Here is a 20,669-nt window from a genome sequence, read left to right on the forward strand (position 1 = left end):
TGATGGCCTGGCACATCCTCCACATTCGCGAATAGAACTGGTTTCACTGAGAAATTAGCCATTTTTGTCCCAAATATTGACATACATATATTCCTTTGAGCTTGCATATTGTTTTTCTAGCCATACATCACCTAAAACATCCAGTCTGACGAATCTTAAATATAGGCGCGAGCATTTCAAAAGGTTTCGACACATACGACTATACAGAATTTTCTCCTGGCTTTTTCCAATGATGCCTATGTATTATTGCGTTTGTTTTTTATATTCTGGCATAAGTGATGATATCGAATCAACAAGAGAATATTACAGTCAGGAGGGTAACCCCTCGGCGTGGGAATCGAGGTCTCGGATATTCATCTGGTATTGCCCGTGCCATTCCAGAGGGCCTTGCTGTATCTGCCGGACACAGGCATGAGGATATGTGGATGAGGACGTTTTGCCTGACCATCCAAATGCGTGGTGTTTGGTTAAAGTGTCTCGAGTGGATATAAACAAAAAAATGTCTCTCTTTGGGTACTCCAACCATTCTGCACACTTTTCTATGATGGTAGAATGGCTTTTTTTTTTGTCCAGCAAACAATAAGCTTCAGTCTTTTGTGTAATCTATCAAGGATCCCAATTCGGGAAAAAAGGTTTTTTTAGAATACATTTATTACATTACGGCAGAGAATCTGGGATAAACACTTTTCTGTTCCTTGACCTCGAAGTTTGTTTAGCCAAATATTTATCAATTCGAGTGATTGAAATTATTTCCCTATTAATATATACAAAATCCTTGTGTCACGTGAGTAAAACCACTCAGGAGCGCTCTCTGGGAATGCCTCACCCTACATTAATACACTCTGAGGCTCGATGGAGTAGTCTCTCTCGGACTAAGGGGAAATTTCGTGTGAGCTAAAAATAGTCGGGAGCAGACGAAACAATCAGTCGGGTGGCGTTCGTCTCGGCTCGGCTTTTACACTCACTCAGCATTGAGTGGGAGCAGATAGATTCCGAAGCAGCCACTGTGGAGGCGTAGGGGCGTTGGGGCAGGCAGGAACAAGGGCGGAGGAAGGGGCTGTGGCTGTGACTGTGGAAGCAACATCAGCAGCAGCAGCAGCAGCATCAACAGCAGCGGTAGCAGTAGCAACAGTCGAGTTACCGACTCGATGCAGCGCGGTGGCACATTCCAGATACCGTTACGCTTAAGCTTTCAGTCTACGTCGAGTTGGCCACGTGCACGGACACGTCGAGTCGATTCGAGCGGTTCGCGTGCCCCAATCACGTCCAAGAAACAACAGAGAAACAGCATAACAAAAACATCGCGTTCGCGGTTCGTCCACAAAAACCAAATAAAACTCTAGTGAAAAGCGCCTCTCAGGATATAACTTTGGATAATTCAAATAAAAGTTATATTTTTGGTTAAAATAATTTCGTTTTTGTTGTAATTTTTTGTCTGTGGAAATTCGAGTGTGTGAAAAGTGTACCAATGTGCCGGCTGGGGAGAAATGCGCGCCAAAAATTAATAAATATACTTCGAGAAATGTAATAGCAACATTTCAAAGGAATCTGAACAACAGAAAAAGTATACAAAAATATATTTATTCATAAATAGAAAATGTTTTTGAATTTCAATTAAATTGGTCTTGGAAAAACATTAATTTTTTCGTCAAATGTCAATAAAGAAATAAATAAAATATGTGTTCTTAATACAGATACAATATCTTTAATAACCAATTAAAAAGTTTAAAGTTTAAAGAAAAAAATTGTGTGAGTGTGAATATCGTATGTTTTTTCTAGCACAGAAAACCAATATTATTTAAAAACATTCATTAGTTTACTCAGAAATATCAATTTCCAAAGCATAACAGAATGGAAAAACACCCAAAAAGAAAACAAATATGCAATAAATTCATCTAAATATGGAATAATAATAATAATCTCCAGAGTAAGCAACAACAGTAACCAGTTTTAAAGTGGAAAAAAAACGCAGCACTTTTTGGAGCAGAATAAAATCTGCATTTAATGAGCTTGAGCCTCGGCCCCAAAATGTAGTTTTAATGAGTTAAAGTTGAGTTTGAATTTGGATTAAAATTTCCCCGAAGATGCTTCTTTCAGCTAAGCCTTGGGGAAATGGAAAATACGAGGATAGAAGAGCAGGCGGGTCCATTGTGTATCTACATACATATGTCTGTATTTCTTTGATTTTTTTTGGATTTCTTGTCTTCTTTATAATCACATTTACTATTTTTCCATATTTTATAGAAAGATGTGTAGTTTTTTACAAATGCCTTAAACTATTTTTGAACATTCGATGGGGTATTTGTTCTATACACTTCCTATGATGAATATTGGTTTTCCTCATTCCTGCTTCCTCATTTATACAGTAAACATCGGGTCTTGCCTTCAGATTTTAAATTAATAGTACGATTTGTTAAACAAATTTCCTGTCTTTTTATCAATTTTATTGCCGAATATTTCTGTTCTTTTTTTTTATTAATCATAATCATAAATTTTTTGTCTTTATGTATTTGAAAACAAGTTCCATTTAGGCAATTTACACTGTATTTTCTGTGTATCCCATATAGACAAGTTTGGGGCCACTTAGCGAATTGGCAGACATATTTTTAGACCTAGCCCAAATAGTAAAAAACAAGAACAGAATGAACGAGAAAGAAACACATAAAATAGACGACATAGCGAAGCAGCAGAGGATAGAAAAGCCAAAGCGAAGCAAAGCAAAGAAAAGAAGAAAAGAATTGAGAGAAAATTCATTAATAAAAGGCGGCAACAAAAACAAGAGCAAAAATTAAACGCCTGCCACCAAGTGTTTCCCCCCACCCCAAGCCGCTTGTCCGACACAGCTGTGATCGAAAAAAGCACAAAAAAAAATAAGGAACAAAATCGGAAAAATGAAAATGAAAATTATTACACATGCGTAATAGGCGCGGTGTTGTTGCTGTTATTGAAAAAGATTTGCCTCTCAGCAAACAACAAATTTTGATAGCGGCAAGTTTGACGAAGGTTTTCCTTCGATTTGCCCCTGGATACCCCAGAACGCATTTAGCGGTTGGGGGTATAGTTCTTTTTCCGATTGACATAAGCTGAAATTCCTTTTCTCTCTTAAAAAATGCCTTTGTGACAGTCTGATATCAGCCTTGAAACACTCTATAACAAATCGAACCAAACTTCTTTGAAGAACATTCAAGACTATCCAAAGATTCCTACGCATTCTGCTAGGCCTAACCCCCTGAAAGGTAATTTTTATTCGAATGATGTCCGTTTTCAAAACCACATCTTAATGATTATCAAAATACTACGGAGCAAGCCCTGCACCCACCCCCAGCTCACTAGCTTCGCTCGCTCGCACCGATATGTGTAGAATATGGGACGACGACGAGCCAAAACTTTTTTGTATAATTCTTAGATATTCCGCATTAGTAGGGGTTGATTGCTAATCAATGCCTTATATACATATGTACATAGATGATAATCTATAACATTAACTTCAATTTATATTGCCAAGCGTCTCAGAAAACTGATAAGTTTTTAATTGATATAATTTAAAAAGTTTCTTCTTTCAAGTTTCTGTCATGTATACTAATATTTATTGAGCCCGATATTGATAGCAATTATAGCTCATTATAGCTTTATCCGTGAATTGTTCTTGAATCCTTTTTGTTAACGATTGTTACCCTAGTCTCGGCTCTTCTGTCTAGCATTTTTTACATATCTGCTTAAAGAGCACTCCTCTAGTCGACTTAGTTTTGACGATTCCCAATTGGTTTTTTTAAGTTTTCTTTATTTTGTAGCCGCCTCAGTGAATTCTCTCGACTTCCACTACTCTCTCTCTCTCTCTTTCCCTTGTACATCTCTTCTCTTCCGTCGGATGCCAAAGTTTTGCATTATGTTCATCTGGTTCGACTTGTCTGTGGCGGCGGGGCTCTCCTCCCAATCCCAATCCGTTGGGCCCCACATATGTGGCTCAAGGCTGTCGAGTATACGCACTTTTTGCGCCATCGTCGATTTCTTATTCATCTTGTTTTCCATTTTCCGCTCTTTTTCTCATTATAATTTTCCTCTTCTTGTGCATGTTTTTCCCTCAAAAAATTTGTGCAAGGCAAACAAAATGTTTGCGGTAAAGTTTTTTCTTCAATTTGGGTTGTTCTTTTACAACATTTTTGGAAGGGACAACAATTAACCCTTTGCTGACGAAAAATCCAAGAACATGTTTTTTCGGCTTTTATTTATTTTATGGCACTTTAATTATGATTTTGTATAATTTATAAGAATTTATTGTACGCGACATAAGGGTCAGCCAAGGTTACAGTCAGATATGTGGCTTTAAAACACTCGATTTAAATAAAAAATACTTATATTCCTTCCAGGAAATGCAAATATCTATTAAAAATCATATTATTCTCTGCAAGGATGTATGTATGTACAAGTGTGCTATTATTGTGCGTTTTTGCGTACAACTTTTAATTTGCATAAAGCAGATTCATCAAACACACATATAACCGAATAAACTCGGTTTTTGTTTAAACATTTTTTATGCAGTCTTCCCCTTTATTATTTAAGCGTCATTTATTTTTATCTCTCTGAATTGGTGGGGATTAATTTTATTTCAATTTTTGGTTCCATTTATTTCAATAAAATTAAGCCAAAAGTTTTTTTTGTGCCGTTAAACCGAAACTTCCTTTAACGATTTTCCTTTCTGGATTTTCTCTTTATTTTCTGCTTTTGGTTAGCTTAACTGCCTTCCCCTAGCCAGCGCTCCCCCCCTCCCTGGCCGACTGACCCTCTGACTCTTTTGTAGGAAAAGCAACAGGTTCTCTCATTTGTGAGGATTTCTTGTTATTTGTTTGTCGTTTTTGTGCTTTTGTATTCATCCCCGTATATTATTTTCATTTATTTGTGTGTTTATTTCTGCCCGAAAGCCTTTTGCATTGTGCTAAATTTTCCAGCACTTTTCCCAGGGAATGTAAAACTAATTGCAGCTGTAGTCAGAGGGGATTACCATTGGGAAAAGCGGAAAGGGTACTGCCACTGCAGTGGTACGCAGTTAACAATATCAACGCAATCGCATATAACTAATCAGAACAGAAAAAGAGCGAGCACAAAAGTTGGCAAAAAGGAGGGGAGCCAGCTCCCAAAAGAGAAAAACGATTTCAATAAATGTCATAAATTCACCCGACAACTTTACAAATAGCAAACTGAGAGTGGCAGGGCAGGGCAGGGAAAATGTGAGAGGAAAAAGAGGAAATGGCTTCTTTCCATTCCTTATTTTTCTCAGAGCACTTTTCCATCCAGACCAGACCCTACCCCACCCTGCTCCTGATTATCGTCCGTGCTTTGCTGTCGGCTTGTAATCGCTTTCATTATGAGCAGCAGCAGCAGCACCACCACCACCAAAGAAAAAACTGACCAAATATAATAAAAAAAAAAAATAAGAGAAAAGAAAAGAAAATGCAAAATGGCATGAAAATGGAAAACCAACATTGCCATTTCAACAAAGAAAAAGAAAGAGAGCGCTTATGAATGAAAGCGAATGAAAAACTAAAGCTTTCACTTTTTGCCAGCCTTAAGTTCTGTTTTTTATTTGATTTTCGCTTTTTATTTGTTTTATTTATACTCGCAATGATGGGCTTAAATGGTTGCCTTGTATAGTCTATAGCCGTATAATATATCCTTAATATATGTAACTTTTATATGCATACGAGTATATCTTTACCACTTTGCTGCGGTTTAAGTTCACGTTTTTTGTTTTTCCTTTTCTTTCCTGTTCTGTTCTGTTCTTCTTTTTTTTTTTGCGGCAACTGCAGAAATTTGTGCCACAACAAAGCCAAAGATGTAAAGTGGAAATACTCATGTAAATACATGTATATACAGATCTGTACATATATATAATATATATGTATATTGTAGTACATCTGCACATTGTTATAGGAGCAGGCTGCTATATGACCTGATTGCGGTTATGCGTTCAAGACTTGGGTAAATGTTTCTGGAAACGAACGAAAAGGGAAACAAGACAAGATAAAAATTAAGACAAATTACTTTTTGATATCCCCCTTAAATTGTTAAACGTGAGCTTTAAAGAGTATAATGAAGATATGCAAAAATGAGAGTCATTAAATCGATTTGGCAAAACTAAACAAATGAGAACCACCAAAGAATGATATCTTTAGCTGCAAATCAGACCACACAAAAACAATGGAATAGCGATATGATATGTATGCCTAGAGGGGCTTGACAGGCATTACGGTGCACTTTTGTGTGCAACACACAAGCTTCGATCAATTAAAGTAATTCCGGAACAGAGAGCTCCCCAAGGCAAACAGGAATTAAATGCGATATATTGTACTCGTAGTGACGGGCAAATGGTGAATACTCGTAGGAATGTGGCATGCCTCTGGGCATACAAACGGAGTTTGTGTTGTATCTCGATGCATCGCTGCAAATTTGCTAACATTCTGCACCCATGATTTTATTTAATTTTAAAATTAAAATTTTTTCTCTTTATCCCCCTTTTTTTGCCATTATTTGCCTGCTTTGTGCGACGAAAATTGCAATATTAAATTGTAGATTGCATTGTCATCAGAAAATGTTGAAATTGTCTCGTTGTTTTTTGTGTGTTTTTAGCTATTTATTTAGCTTTTGTTGGCCACTTTTGCCTGCATTTTCGGTTGTATGGATTTGGACGGTTCTCGTCGCTAAAATGCCGTGTCTGTTCCTGTTGTGTTGGCTTTTGGTGAAATTAGCTGAATTACAAAACCGCACACGAAAATACAATCTATAAACACGAAATCCATTACTAAAGGTGGACTGATTGACACCGAGGCTACTGCTCTGCTGCTCTGCTGCTCTGCTAGTCTGCTGCTCTGATGACGTTGACGTCAGCTTCAGCTTCGGCGTCAACCTTCGCAGAAAACTAAAAGAATTTGGTTCAAGTGCCAAATGAAATATTGACTAGGCAACGGGGCAGCGTCGCTGCGATAGCCACACCGAGTGGTTGAGACTTTGAGGCATATGGCGGCGCGTGTGTGACCATTGCCATCCACCAGCGCCGTCTCCTCCTCCATGGGGTCGCCTCTTATCCACCCAGTCAACCCAATCACTCACGCACACTCACACGCCCTTACACCGACGGATACGGCTATCATGTTGTTGTTCTAAAATAATAATAAACATGGAAAATATTTACTCCTTATAGACCGCAGGGTATACGCGGGGATATGCGAACTGGGAAATACTATGCTCTTGATTTGGTAGAGATCGAAATTACGATCCAAGAAATTCAAAGTCTTGCCTGTTGTTTTTTAAATTCTTAAATTTTGTATTGCAATACAGAAGAATTTAGAACGAGCCTTGGGGGGAGCCGCAATCAATCGTTTCAATCGTCCTCAGACCTGGTATCCATCTATGTTGACCTTACAGGGTAGCCATTCGGTCGATTGCTTGGAAATCCCTGCCCGAGACGCGTGCTTGCGACGCTCGACGACTCTTGTGGTTGTTGCTGCTGCTGGTTCTGCTGCTTAGTTGTGGTTGTAGTTGTAGCTGCTGCCGACAACTACATAAACAGCTGTCATGGCCCTGCGAGCAATGCAGTCGCTGCTCTGCCGCTCTGGCGGTCCGTCGCTCCTGCTGGTCGGTCTCTCTTCTCTAGGAGTATTTCTACCTCTCCCTCTCTCTCTCCGCCTACTCTATGGCTTGGCGCTGGCTGGCCTCGCCTCGTGGCGTCTGCCTCTTTCTAATAATAAATTGCCGAAGAATTTGTGTTTGCCGTGGGGCTGACTGCAGCAGCAGCAAACATGTCAGCCAGCTTCTTCATCGCCGTCTTCTTGTCTTTCCATACCTGTTACTCCCACAGACGACGGGGTGTACTGTATTTGAGCATCAGTAGCGGACAGAAACAAAAAACGGCAGCATCCACAGGTAATTTGAGTTATGGAGTGCTGTAATTTTCAAAAAAGGTTTAAGATAAAGTTATTTTATATAGTAGAAGAACGATGAAAGACCTACTGTTTTGTTGCAATTCCATTCATAAAGAAGTATCGTCAAAATGAAGTAATAGGTATCCTGTATTCGTAGCCATGCTACGATATTCTACTGTTCTCCTTGCTGGTATTTTATACGATTTTTATTTTCATATATTACATACATATGTATGTATATGTCTCTGCTCTCCATCCCGACCATCTTAAAGGTGCAATAGAATTTTCCACTTTCACTTTTCTTAGCATTTCCTAAGGTTCTGTTCTGTTTTGTTCTGTTGTGCCTCTCTTTATGCTGCACTGCTTATGCGGCCTTTCATCAGCTTCTGTCTGCGTCTCCGTCTACGTCCCCGCCCCGTCCCCGTCTGTCTCTGGCGATAATAAGCTGTAACATGATGTGAATTTCCCAACACGCTGACAATTCTATTCGACTATAAACCTGCATAGACACTCGCACAGGCACAGGCACAGGCACACGCACACGCACAGATGTGGGAGGGAAGTGTGCCAGTGCTGTCAAGGTTAGGCACAGTGTCTGCCAATATGCACACACACTTGTCGCATACTTATGTTCTGTTGGTTCTTGGGATATCCTTTAATTAGGCAATCATTTTCCTTCGATGCGTAGATGGCTTTCCTGGAATGCCACACATTTGCAGATAATTTTTGAGCCGGGACTCTTCTGCCCCAGAGTCTTGTTTCTGCCTCACTGAGCAATCATCACTTGAGAATTATTGAGAATTTTAAATAGTTGTAGTTCGAATAATTACTTTTTAGACCCTGGACACACGTTCCATCAGTTCGAATAGCAAGCAGTCAACAGCCCCTTCTTTGCCAGCGGCGAGGTTCTGCAGCTCCCACGGTGCTCGGCACAGGCCCAGCTTTCTTAGAACTCTGAAATTAAACACTCTCCAATTCTTGAGACGCAGTGGTACGCTGCTAACTGTGGGGTAGCAGTTCAGGTCCACACGCTTGTGGCTCCTCTTGAATATCCGAGCCACCGGCGGCACATTGCAGTAGACATCCCGTCGGGTGCGGTCGTTTAGAGTGATGTCTAGATCCTGCAGCCACTTTTTGAACCTGTGTTGCTCATTCTCGCTCAGTCTTCGAATATGGGCCATGGTTTTTTCTGAGTTTTTGTAATCTAATCTTAAACTAAAATAGCCGACAAATGTTACTGAAATTTGGTTGTTGATTGGGATTAGCCGTCATGTTCAATGAGCCTGAAGCGAAAGATTACTAGATGGATTAACAAATGCAAATTCGACATTCTCCAAACTCAAATCTACAGTCTGCTACCATCTGAGAACAAAGCACCATTGTTTAAAGATTGTTTATAGCAAAATTTACTTGAATTATGGATTATTATTCAAAAGATTCATGAGAGTGCGATTCCTTTGGCTTTTTCTGACGAGGCGACAAAAGTTTGCTTCCTTTCTTCTTGAGCTGATATTCTTGGTCTTGCGTTTAATTGAATTCGGAAAATATGTGAACCAAATGCAAAAAAAAGAGAGGAAATAAAATTTCAAATACTCATTCCCCAAATTGTGGGCATTTTCGTTGCTGTTGCCACAACAGCGAAGGGGAAATGGGAAAAATGAACTGAGCGCCGCAAACTTTTTCCGTTGAACGTTTTTCAATTGCTCCGAAAACTACTTTACTTGCGCCCAACTTTCACTTGCAAATGGAGGCAAACTTTCGGCGGTAACTGTATGAAGGCGAGTGTGGGTGAGGGTGTGAGTGTGGGTGTGAGTGTGTCGGTGCCTGTATGTCGGTCTGTCTGCGCCATTTTCCAGTGTGAGATATTAATTAATAATTGAAATAGCTGGGCTCGTTATAAAGTGCGGCACTTTCGGCCTGAATACCCCCATAGCACAGCCACATCCACATCCACAGCCCCGCCCAACTAAACTCCGTTTTCCGCCTCGCTCTCAACTACCCCCATGGGCATGTGTACGTGTATGTGCGTGCACTTTCAAGTTTAATTTAAAGTTTAGCTGTAATTTTGTGCATTTTTCGTTGCGAGCGCAATTAAAAATTCAACGCGCAATCTGCAAAATGAACCCAAAAACACCAGCAGTGAAAACGGGGAAAGCCCGCAATGAAAACTAAAGGAAGACTAACTTCAGGGCCCCAAGGATTTCTCTCCTTGTATTGAAGACTGTGGAACGGCCTCTGGGGCTGCATCCAAGGGCAAGAATTCCGAACTTGGAATTTTGTGGATCTTCTTCGCTCTTTAGTTATTAATTTGTATAATTGATCTTTATTCCTTCAGATGAAATAATTTATGAAAAATCTCTTATACTCTTTTGCAGAATAATCCGTTGACTCAATTCGAATTCAAGCTGGAAAATCATAGAAATTCAATAGAAACAAACAAATATATTAACCATTCGATCAACAACATGGCGTATGATTAACATACGCATATTTTGTTTGCCGGGATTCCTGTGGTAAGTGTAAAATATAATTATTAATGAAAACCACAAACTATCCACAAAACTCAGCAAAAACTGGCACCCAAGCGACAAAAACTTGAATATCGACCGCAGCTGGGGTCTGGTATCGATGGCCGATTGTAAATGCGATTTTTAACGTCCCATAAATTAAACGACAACAAACAAATTGCCCTTGTTAGCTTTACACACACACACCGTTTTTTGTTTTGCAGATAAATTCACATAAAAAACGCACCTACGCGAAACAAAATACAGGAGAATTAGCCCTAACGTTCTAACTGCTCCTAATCATGGCTATTAGCAGCTGATTGTTGCACTTTAATTTTCGGAATTAATAAAAACAATATTATTGAGTAGTTTGGTAAATTAAGCAACCATTTAGTTAGATTTAAGCCTCAAGATAATGGGAGCTTGTTACTTTGAGAAGTGTGTACCTATATCTAGTATGGATGGATAACATCAATAGATCGATCAGACACACTGAGAAAAAGCACTGAATCGTGTCTAGAGTGAATTGGAACTTGGAAAATATCATCTATTCGCTGTTAGACAAACGTTCGTAGCATGTGCTCCAAAATTTAACTTATCAGCGAAGGTTCAATAGAATGAAATATCACGAAATATCGCTTCTAGCATACCGTCACACGACTTCCTAGTCAATTTGTTTAACTTAATGTTTAACCAAAGTAGGCCCAAGACAACAAGTGGCACTCAAAAAACATATGAAGATGCTGCAATACTTAAGATTTTACGATGAAACCTTTAACGACTCGTCGAATCTGATTTTGCTTTGATTTTTGTTTTTATTATTGTTTGATATTTGGCCAAATGTGCAAATACGATTCATTCGCCACTTTGTGCTCCATAGCAAAATGGATATGTGTACGTACATATGAATGAATGGAGAAGGCTCGGCAAGTCCTTGCAAAAGGCTGAACGGAACGGAACCAAACCACCATTTTGCATTTAAAGTTTTGTGTATTTTATTGCGTTGGTCCGTTTTGTTGGTAATGGAATGGGGTATCGGTATCCTTAGCCGCGGTCCTTCCATGTTGTTTCAATTTCTCTCTTTCTTTGTACCCTCGCTACTCGTGCAGTGAAAGGGTACACTAGATGAGTCTGCAAGCCAGAGGGATGCGCTTTCGATCTCAGAAACTACGTACTGAACTACACTTTTCTGCGAACCGGTGACAAATGGATCGATTGCCTCTTTTTCGAGTCTATAGATCGTCACCGGCTGCGAAGTGATTGATCAAACTTCGAAGTCAACTTGTAGTTGAGCTCAAAAATGGATCCTTGTGAATTACTCGAGGGATGTATAAGTTCTGTGACTCATGTGCTGCTAGTTAGTGTTATGCACGTTTTGACAGGAGTAGCGGGTATCCCATAGTCGGTAAACTTGATTTAACGTTCTTGCTGATATTTTTTTGGCTATTTTTTATTTTTGGTGGTCCAATGCCCAACTGAAATATGATAAAAGTCTGAAGCGACGCAGAGCAGTGCGATGCTCCACTCTGCTTCGTTCTGCGGCGCTTTACGTTTTGATTTGTGTTGGTGACCCAAACAAAAAAGTAACAAGAAAAACCAACAAAAAAAAATAAATAAAAAGGCATGCAAAATGCCGCAAACAAGCGAGGTGAAGCGCAACGATGGAAAAGCCAACACGCTAAAAATCGACAGAAAAGTGAAGGAAGTGTACGAACATAATAAAGCACAATCGGATGCGCGATAATGCCTGCTGCAGCCACCCAATGACCCTTAAGTAGCCGCCACAGCAGCAATAGACAGAAAGTAGGATAAGACAACTAAAATAATATCAATCGTACATAAAAGTAATATTAAGCCGATATTATATGCATACAATTCTCTGCAGTTGAAATCGAGCGTTTGCCAAATTCAAACAGTATATGCTTCAAAAAGACATCAAACGCAGTTCAAAGGTACATCAATCCAAGCAAAGAGCACACTTGAAACGGGCATCACCACATGAATAACCATTCGGCACCACTTCCCCTGGTTGATTTAGTAACTTTCAGAGATTTCAGATTGGCCTACCCCACAGCGGAAAATCATGGATGCTTATCGACAAATAAATTCTTTGCCTTGTCAAATACAACTACTGACTGCCTCCTCCCGTTCTCGAGTTCCTGAACAGGGTTCGCGGGTCATAATAAATAGCCTGACGTAGTAATGCCACAGACACTAACTCACAACTGTCGCACTGTTGTTGAGTTCGAGTCCTCGACCGAAAAGTTGACGCCTATAAAAGGGATATAGATGTGCACCAAACTGTGGCACACTCTGGTGGCCCCCACTGCTGGCACCCTCGTCGAAAGTGTTGACAAATTTATGAGCTTGTTTTGCTTTTTCGCAATTTTTGTTTGGCTGATTGAAAGTTTTCTTTATTTTACTGTCGGGTAAATTGATGACCATTCAAGGGAGAGTGAGACCCACCAGGGGTCGGCTAGACAGCTTAATCGATTGTGTTCTATGTACACGTATGTACATATATACATATATTTATATTATTAATAGTTTGATAGATTCGCGTAACTAAATTAAAGCTTCTGAAATGTTTCCTGCTGCTGCATCTCCATACACAAGAGATTGACCCCATCCCGAAGGGATAACTCGAGTTATTCACCCGCGATCCAGGAAATTAAGTGGTGTCCTGGGCTCCTTTAAATTTAGAACGCGCTGCATCTAATACAGTATGTTCTGTATGATACATAGTACCTAACGGAACCTCAGGGAACATCAAGATATTTAGTTTCGTTTCGTTTATAGGCGCTGCAAGAATTAATTTACTTAAAAACACGGCTAGCACTTGCCAAAATGCAGTTATGCTTGCGCTGGTATTGCCCCATCCAGATCGCGCTCCAACGCCTCCGACTTCGTTGTGCGTCCGTTGTAATCGATGATAAACTTCGTTTTAAAAACTTAGTCCATGTCATGAATCCATTATAATCTGTTTTGGGGGCAGAAGCAATCATTTTTGAAACGGCGGTCATATGTCCAAAGGACTAGCGCCCGCTTCTCTTTGGTAACAGGTTGAATGTACAGTTGCAGGTACTTTGGAAGTGACTTTGGATCTGTAAACGCATTGCCATTTTATACGGCAGCCTAACCAAGAAGTCGATCTTTAAAGACTTCCCGGCTAAAGAGCATATAAGTCCAATAGTGAAATTATACAGAACGCCTGCATATCTATGACTCAGAGACTTTTGACAGGTTTAATAACAAAGTATGTACTGATCCACGTGTGTTTTTGTCCCCCGTGACTGAGCGTGAGCTATTACATTCTATTGAAGACACACTAATCCTTTTATGGCTATGAAAAATTAGTTTATTGCTTTCAAAATATATGAACATACATATTACTTTAGTTTCATTGATACTTAATCGAATAAATTGCAGGTCTATTGAAATAGTATGGTTTGACTTGTAAAAATTTGGAATATACATATGTAGATAGCTCACGCGCGATAGAAAGGTTGATTGTGGATCATTTAAATTTTCATTTCCATTTCAATTCAATCTGGAATATCTGAATTCCTAATTGCGCATAGCCAGGCAATTGATAACCTCGCTGCTTTGACGACAAGTTTTCAGCGCACGATCGAACCACTGTCCTTGAGGACAGTTCTGGCGCCTTGATCTCTGCCCGTCGCACACGTAGTAGTGGCGACAATGGCGTCTGTCGGCCAGATAGGTACCTTCGTCCTTGCCGCGACAGTCACGCCGGGAGATCAGAATCTGAACAAGAGCCACGTTCCCGGTATTTTCGTTGTTGTCGGTGTTGGTATTTGCTTTGTTGCCAGTATTGGTATTTGCGTTGTTGCCGGTGTTGCCGTTATCGGGTGAGGCGGGGGCCTTCGTTTGGGCTGGTGTGGGGCACGGAGTGGTGGTTGGTTCCGTACATGGAGTCTGTGTTGTTGTACATGGTGGCCTTGTTGTTGTACAAGGGGGTCTTGTTGTTGTACATGGGGGTCTTGGTGTGGTACAGGGTGGCCTTGTTGTTGTACATGGGGGCCTTGGTGTAGTACAGGGTGGCCTTGTTGTTGTACATGGCGGCCTTGGTGTGGTACAGGGTGGCCTTGTTGTTGTACATGGGGGCCTTGGTGTAGTACAGGGTGGCCTTGTTGTTGTACATGGGGGTCTTGGTGTGGTACAGGGTGGCCTTGTTGTTGTACATGGGGGCCTTGGTGTGGTACAGGGTGGCCTTGTTGTTGAACATGGGGGCCTTGGTGTAGTACAGGGTGGCCTTTTTGTTGTACATGGCGGCCTTGGTGTGGTGCAGGGTGGCCTTGTTGTTGTACATGGGGGCCTTGGTGTAGTACAGGGTGGCCTTGTTGTTGTGCATGGCGGCCTTGGTGTGGTGCAGGGTGGCATTGTTGTTGTACATGGGGGTCTAGTTGTTGTACATGGCGGTCTTGGTGTGGTACAGGGTGGCGTTGTTGTTGTACATGGGGGCCTTGGTGTTGTACATGGTGGTGGTGTTGTTGTACATGGAGGCCTTGGTGTAGTACAGGGTGGTCTTGTTGTTGTACATGGGGGTCTTGGTGTAGTACAGGGTGGTTTCGTCGTGGTGTCACATGGCTCGGGCCTGGGCTCGTCCTTAGGAGGGTGAGCACTCACCGATTCCGCGCTGACACACAACGCAATCAAAACTCCAATCAGCAGCAAGTTGACTGCATGAAAGAGGAATACCATCAGAGTCGATTATCAGCGGGTGCTTCCGGGAGCTACTCACAAACTCTCATTTTAGAACTTTTAACGAGTTAATGGTTTCCCTATTGAAGTTTCTTCTTCTCCGCCGAGTGATAATGGTTGGACTGCATTGGCTACGCCCTCTGGTGGGTCTTTTATACCAGTTTCCTCAAGCTTTGATCTTATCGCTGACCGGAGGCACTTGAACGGTGTCAAGTGGTACATGGTATATGGTCCACGATCTGCCGGGTACAATCAACAAATGAAGCGAAATACTTGCAGTTCAGATATGTAAGGATTCGTTGGACTACACAAGCAGCAGCGAAAGATAAAGAATATTCGAAGTGAATTGTTTTCCTCACTCCGTACATACCACAGCCCCACAAAAAAAAAGTGTCGTGCGCGCCTGTCCAGAGCATCATATCCCCATGTATTTTGTGGACCTCAACACGAATCCGAGGTAAGATTTGCTCCATCACGTCAAGTTTTTTTTCTAACCTCAAAAAACCAATCTGGTCGAAACATGGTGGAAACTGATTACGGTCGCTGATTACGAATTTGATGCTAGTTTTCGTGTTTCGAGATGTATCGAGTAATTTTCTCTTCAAAAGAACTATTCAAGGGTGGAAAATTTAGATGTAGCAAGGCCGGGGAGCTATTCGGTTTAAGTGAATCCGGCCTTGTTTGATCCGCCATTCTGAATTTTGGAAAGCTGATTTAGAAATCGTAATTATTGACCGCGAAAGCCCCCGAGTGACGAGTTTCAAGCAAATCCTCTTTTTAAGGTTAGAAAAAGAAACCTGACGTCATGGAGAAAATCTGAACCTGGATTCGTGTTCAGGGCCACAAAATACACAAAATACTTTGTTGTGCAACCTTTCTAATTGTGGCTAACAATCGATGATAGTATTCTTTTAAAAACTTAGTCCATGTCATAAATCTATTATCGTCTGTGTTGGTGGCAGAAGTAATCATTTTTGAAACGGCGGTCCAAAGGACTAGCTCCCGCTTCTCTTTGGTAACAGGTTGAATGTACAGTTGCAGGTACTTTGGAAGTGATTTTGGATCTGTAGACGCATTGTCATTTTATACGGCAGCCTAACCAAGAAGTCGAGTAAGTACTGATCCACGTGTGTTTTTGTCCCCCGTGACTGAGCGTGAGCTATTACATTCTATTGAAGACACACTAATCCTTTTATGGCTATGAAAAATTAGTTTATTGCTTTCAAAATATTTCAACATACATATTACTTTAGTTTCATTGATACTTAATCGAATAAATTGCAGGTCTATTGAAATAGTATGGTTTGACTTGTAAAAATTTGGAATATACATATGTAGATAGCTCACGCGCGATAGAAAGGTTGATTGTGGATCATTTAAATTTTCATTTCCATTTCAATTCAATCTGGAATATCTGAATTCCTAATTGCGCATAGCCAGGCAATTGGTAACCTCGCTGCTTTGACGACAAGTTTTCAGCGCACGATCGAACCACTGTCCTTGAGGACAGTTCTGGCGCCTTGATCTCTGCCCGTCGCACACGTAGTAGTGGCGACAATGGCGTCTGTCGGCCAGATAGGTACCGTCTTCCTTGCCGCGACAGTCACGTCGGGACATCAGAATCTGAACAAGAGCCACGTTCCCGGTATTTTCGTTGTTGGTATTTGCTTTGTTGCCAGTGTTGGTATTTGCGTTGTTGCCAGTATTGGTATTTGCGTTATTGCCGGTGTTGCCGTTATCGGGTGAGGCGGGGGCCTTCGTTGGGGCTGGTGTGGGGCACGGAGTGGTGGTTGGTTCCGTACATGGAGTCTGTGTTGTTGTACATGGTGGCCTTGTTGTTGTACAAGGGGGTCTTGTTGTAGTACAGGGTGGCCTTGTTGTGGTACATGGGGGCCTTGTTGTAGTACAGGGTGGCCTTGTTGTTGTACATGGTTGGCGTGTTGTAGTCGTCGTTATAGTTGCTGTTTCACAGGATGTCGTCGTTGTAGTTGCTGTTTCACAGGATGTCGTTGTTGTAGTTGTTGTCGTCGTTGTGGTAGTAGTGGTTGTCGTCGTAGTTGTTGTTGTTGGGGTTGTGTCACAGGGTGTTGTTGTAGTGGTTGTCGTCGTAGTTGTTGTTGTTGGGGTTGTGTCACAGGGTGTTGTTGTAGTGGTTGTCGTCGTAGTTGTTGTTGTTGTAGTGGTTGTTGTCGTCGTTGTTGTAGTAGTGGTTGTCGTCGTTGTTGGTGTTGTTGTGGGTGTGTCACAGGGTGTTGTTGTAGTGGTTGTTGACGTAGTTGTTTTTGTTGTTGTAGTGGTTGTTGTTGTAGTAGTTGTCGTTGTAGTTGTCGTCGTAGTTGTCGTCGTAGTTGTTGTTGTTGGGGTTGTGTCACAGGGTGTTGTTGTAGTGCTTGTCGTCGTAGTTGTTGTTGTTGTAGTGGTAGTTGTCGTCGTTGTTGTAGTAGTGGTTGTCGTCGTAGTTGTTGTTGGTGTTGTTGTGGGTGTGTCACAGGGTGTGTTTGTAGTGGTTGTCGTTGTAGTTGTGGTTGTTGTAGTGGTTGCTGTCGTCGTTGTTGTTGTCGTTGTTGTAGTGGTTGTTGTGGTCGTTGTTGTTGTCGTTGTTGGTGTAGCAGTGGTAGTTGTCGAAGTTGTTTTTGTTGTGGCTGTGTCACAGGGTATTTTTGTGGTGGTTGTTGTGGGTGTTGTTGTAGTTGTGGTTGTCGTTGTAGTTGTGGTTGCTGTTGTCGTTGTTGTTGTCGTTGTTGTAGTGGTTGTTGTGGTCGTTGTTGTTGTCGTTGTTGGTGTAGCAGTGGTAGTTGTCGAAGTTGTTGTTGTTGTGGGTGTGTCACAGGGTGTTGTTGTAGTTGTTGTCGTTGTTGGTGTTGAAGTGGTTGTTGTCGTCGTTGTTGTTGTTGTGGCTGTGTCACAGGGTATTTTTGTTGTAGTTGTTGTGGGTGTGGTTGTAGTTGTGGTTGTTGTTGTCGTTGTCGTTGTTGTCGTAGTTGATGTTGTTGTCGTAGTTGTCGTTGTCGTTGTTGTAGGGGTTGTTGTCGTCGTTGTTGTTGTCGTTGTTGGTGTAGTAGTGGTTGTTGTCGTAGTTGTTGTTGTTTTGGGTGTGTCACAGGATGTTGTTGTAGTGGTTGTCGTTGAAGTTGTTGTCGGTGTTGTTGTGATTGTTGTAGGTGTTGTGGTTGTGTCACAGGGTGTGGGTGTAGTGGTTGTTGTCGTCGTTGTTGTAGAAGTGGCTGTAGTCGTAGTTGTTGTTGTGGTCGTTGTTGGTGTAGCAGTGGTTGTCGTCGTTGTTGTTTTGGTTGTTGTGGCTGTGTCACAGGTACATTCTGTTGTAGTGGTTGTTGTCGTCGTTGTTGTGGTTGTCGTCGTAGTAGTTGTCGTTGTTGTCGTTGTGGTGGGGGTTGTGTCACAGGGTGTTGTTGTCGTCGTTGTTGTTGTTGTTGTTGTCGTTGTTGTTGTAGTAGTAGTTGTCGTTGTAGTTGTTGTTGTTGTCGTTGTCGTTGTTGTGGTTGTCGTCGTTGTTGTTGTTGTTGTTGTCGTTGTGGCTGTGTCACAGGTACCTTCTGTGGTAGTGGTTGTTGTCGTCGTTGTTGTGGTTGTCGTCGTAGTAGTTGTCGTTGTTGTCGTTGTGGTGGGGGTTGTGTCACAGGGTGTTGTTGTCGTCGTTGTCGTTGTCGTTGTTGTTGTCGTTGTTGTTGTAGTAGTGGTTGTCGTTGTAGTTGTTGTTGTTGTCGTTGTCGTTGTTGTGGTTGTCGTCGTTGTTGTTGTTGTCGTCGTTGTTGTGGCTGTGTCACAGGTACCTTCTGTGGTAGTTGTCGTTGTGGTTGTCGTCGTAGTAGTTGTCGTTGTTGTGATGGGTTTTGTGTCACAGTTTCTTGTTGTAGTGGTTGTTGTAGTAGTGGTTGTTGTGGTAGTGGTTGTCGTAGTAGTTGTTGTCGTTGTTGTGGTGGTTGGCTCGCAGGGTGTTGTTGTAGTGGTTGTTGTCGTTTTTGTTGTTGTTGTTGTTGTAGTGGTTGTTGTCGTCGTTGGTGTAGTAGTGGTTGTCGTCGTAGTTGTTGTCGTAGTAGTTGTTGTGGTTGTTGTGGTAGGCGTCGTTGTTGTACTAGTGGTTGTTGTGGTTGTCGTCGTAGTGGTTGTGGTTGTTGTTGTCGTTGTAGTGGTTGTTGTCGTTGTGTCACAGGGTGTTGTCGTTGTTGTGGTTGTTGGTTCAGAGGGTGTCGTTGTTGTAGTTGATCGTGCACAGGGGGGTGTTTCCTTAGTTGTGGTGCATGGCGTTTCCGTTGTGGTAGTTCTTTTACAGGGTGGATCGAGGGTGGTTGTGGTCGTCGTCCGTTCACAGGGTGGTCTCGTCGTGGTGTCACATGGCTCGGGCCTGGGCTCGTCCTTAGGAGGGTGAGCACTCACCGATTCCGCGCTGACACACAACGCAATCAAAACTCCAATCAGCAGCAAGTTGACTGCATGAAAGAGGAATACCATCAGAGTCGATTATCAGCGGGTGCTTCCGGGAGCTACTCACAAACTCTCATTTTAGAACTTTTTCCGTGTTAATGGTTCCTCTACTGAAGTTTCTTCTTCTCCGCCGAGAGATAATGGTTGGACTGCATTGGCAACGCCATCTGGTGGGGCTTATATACCAGTTTTCTCAGGCTGTGATCTTATCGCTGACCGGAGGCTCTTGAACAGTTTCAAGTGGTACATGGTCCACGATCTGCCGGGTGCAATCAACAAATTAAGCGAAATACTTGCAGTTCAGATATGTAAGGATTCGTGGGACTACACAAACAGCAGCGAAAGATAAAGAATATTCGAAGTGAACTGTTTTCCGCACCCCATAGATAATGGTTGCTAACTGCTGTGTCGGTCTCATTGTGCAACGTCTTGTCCGCACTCCGAAGAAATCTTGAAATGTGCTGTGGATCGAATTTCTCCCTTTGGAACCCCATATTTGCTGCTGCGTTCGAGTTGTGTGGGTCTGTCAATGGTATTGACATTTGGCTTGGGTAATTTGGCATGCTATACGCAGTCTGTAAAATAGTTGAAATTGCCTGTTAACTGATTCCGCAGTCGGCCCAATATCCCTCTGCTGAACCCATCCCGGCCAATAGAAGTGCAAACAAGAGATTTCGGTTTATGGCCTCGCCCGGAAGTGTTAGGCCAATGGCAAAGTGGCCAGAACTGGACGGACTGGAGTGGACAAGTGTCGGCCATTTGGCAGCCGATAAAAATGGCAAAGAGCCTAAGGGGGCGTGTATGTGTGGGTGTTTTCTGTATGTGTAATAATTTTCCAGCCTTCTACACTCGCTCACCCCTCCGCCTCATTGTCACTCCTTCTACAATCATCGGGCGGGAAAAGCTGGAAAAACAAAAAGGCAGCCAGCCGCCAGAAAGGACCCGTGTATCCGTGGTATTGTCCCGGACAGGGAGTCCTTGTTGGACAGTTGGCAAAACTTTTGTAATTAAATATGGTTGTTGCAGCTAAGATTTATGAGCGAATTTTATACCTGATACCCAGCCAAACCAAGCCAGA

At 42.0% G+C, this 20,669-nt stretch overlaps 2 protein-coding genes and 1 long non-coding RNA gene across 6 annotated transcripts in view; 1 reads left to right on the forward strand and 2 right to left on the reverse strand.

The window, feature by feature from the left end:
- Positions 1–1,132: 1,132 nt before the first annotated feature.
- The window catches only part of LOC108163215, a 147,883-nt gene continuing 128,346 nt past the window's right edge, over positions 1,133–20,669 (forward strand). For all 3 annotated transcript variants that reach the window (XM_017298374.2, XM_033388627.1, XM_033388632.1), the window contains exons 1-2: positions 1,133–1,564; positions 10,292–10,429. In XM_017298374.2, coding sequence (XP_017153863.1) covers positions 10,389–10,429 — 41 coding nt within the window. In that variant the 5' untranslated portion in view covers positions 1,133–1,564; positions 10,292–10,388. The remainder of the gene's footprint in view (positions 1,565–10,291; positions 10,430–20,669) is intronic.
- On the reverse strand, positions 7,295–9,210 carry LOC108163261. 2 transcript variants are annotated; one of them, XR_001775655.2, is made up of 3 exons: positions 8,747–9,210; positions 8,005–8,699; positions 7,295–7,937 (listed from the first exon to the last, which is right to left on the reverse strand). It is a non-coding gene; the product is annotated as an uncharacterized LOC108163261 (long non-coding RNA). The 2 variants fall into 2 exon arrangements; XR_001775653.2 differs by having other exon boundaries at positions 8,005–8,685; positions 8,747–9,209.
- Positions 16,339–19,746, reverse strand: LOC108163225 (mucin-2-like). Its single transcript, XM_017298385.2, has 2 exons — positions 19,659–19,746; positions 16,339–19,596 (listed from the first exon to the last, which is right to left on the reverse strand). Exons 1-2 carry the CDS (start codon positions 19,666–19,668, stop codon positions 16,571–16,573), a joined length of 3,036 nt encoding a protein of 1,011 aa, XP_017153874.2. The 5' UTR covers positions 19,669–19,746; the 3' UTR covers positions 16,339–16,570.

The sequence above is a fragment of the Drosophila miranda genome, chromosome XL (assembly GCF_003369915.1).
Source record: "Drosophila miranda strain MSH22 chromosome XL, D.miranda_PacBio2.1, whole genome shotgun sequence".
In the NCBI taxonomy this organism is placed as follows: Eukaryota; Metazoa; Arthropoda; class Insecta; order Diptera; family Drosophilidae; genus Drosophila; species Drosophila miranda.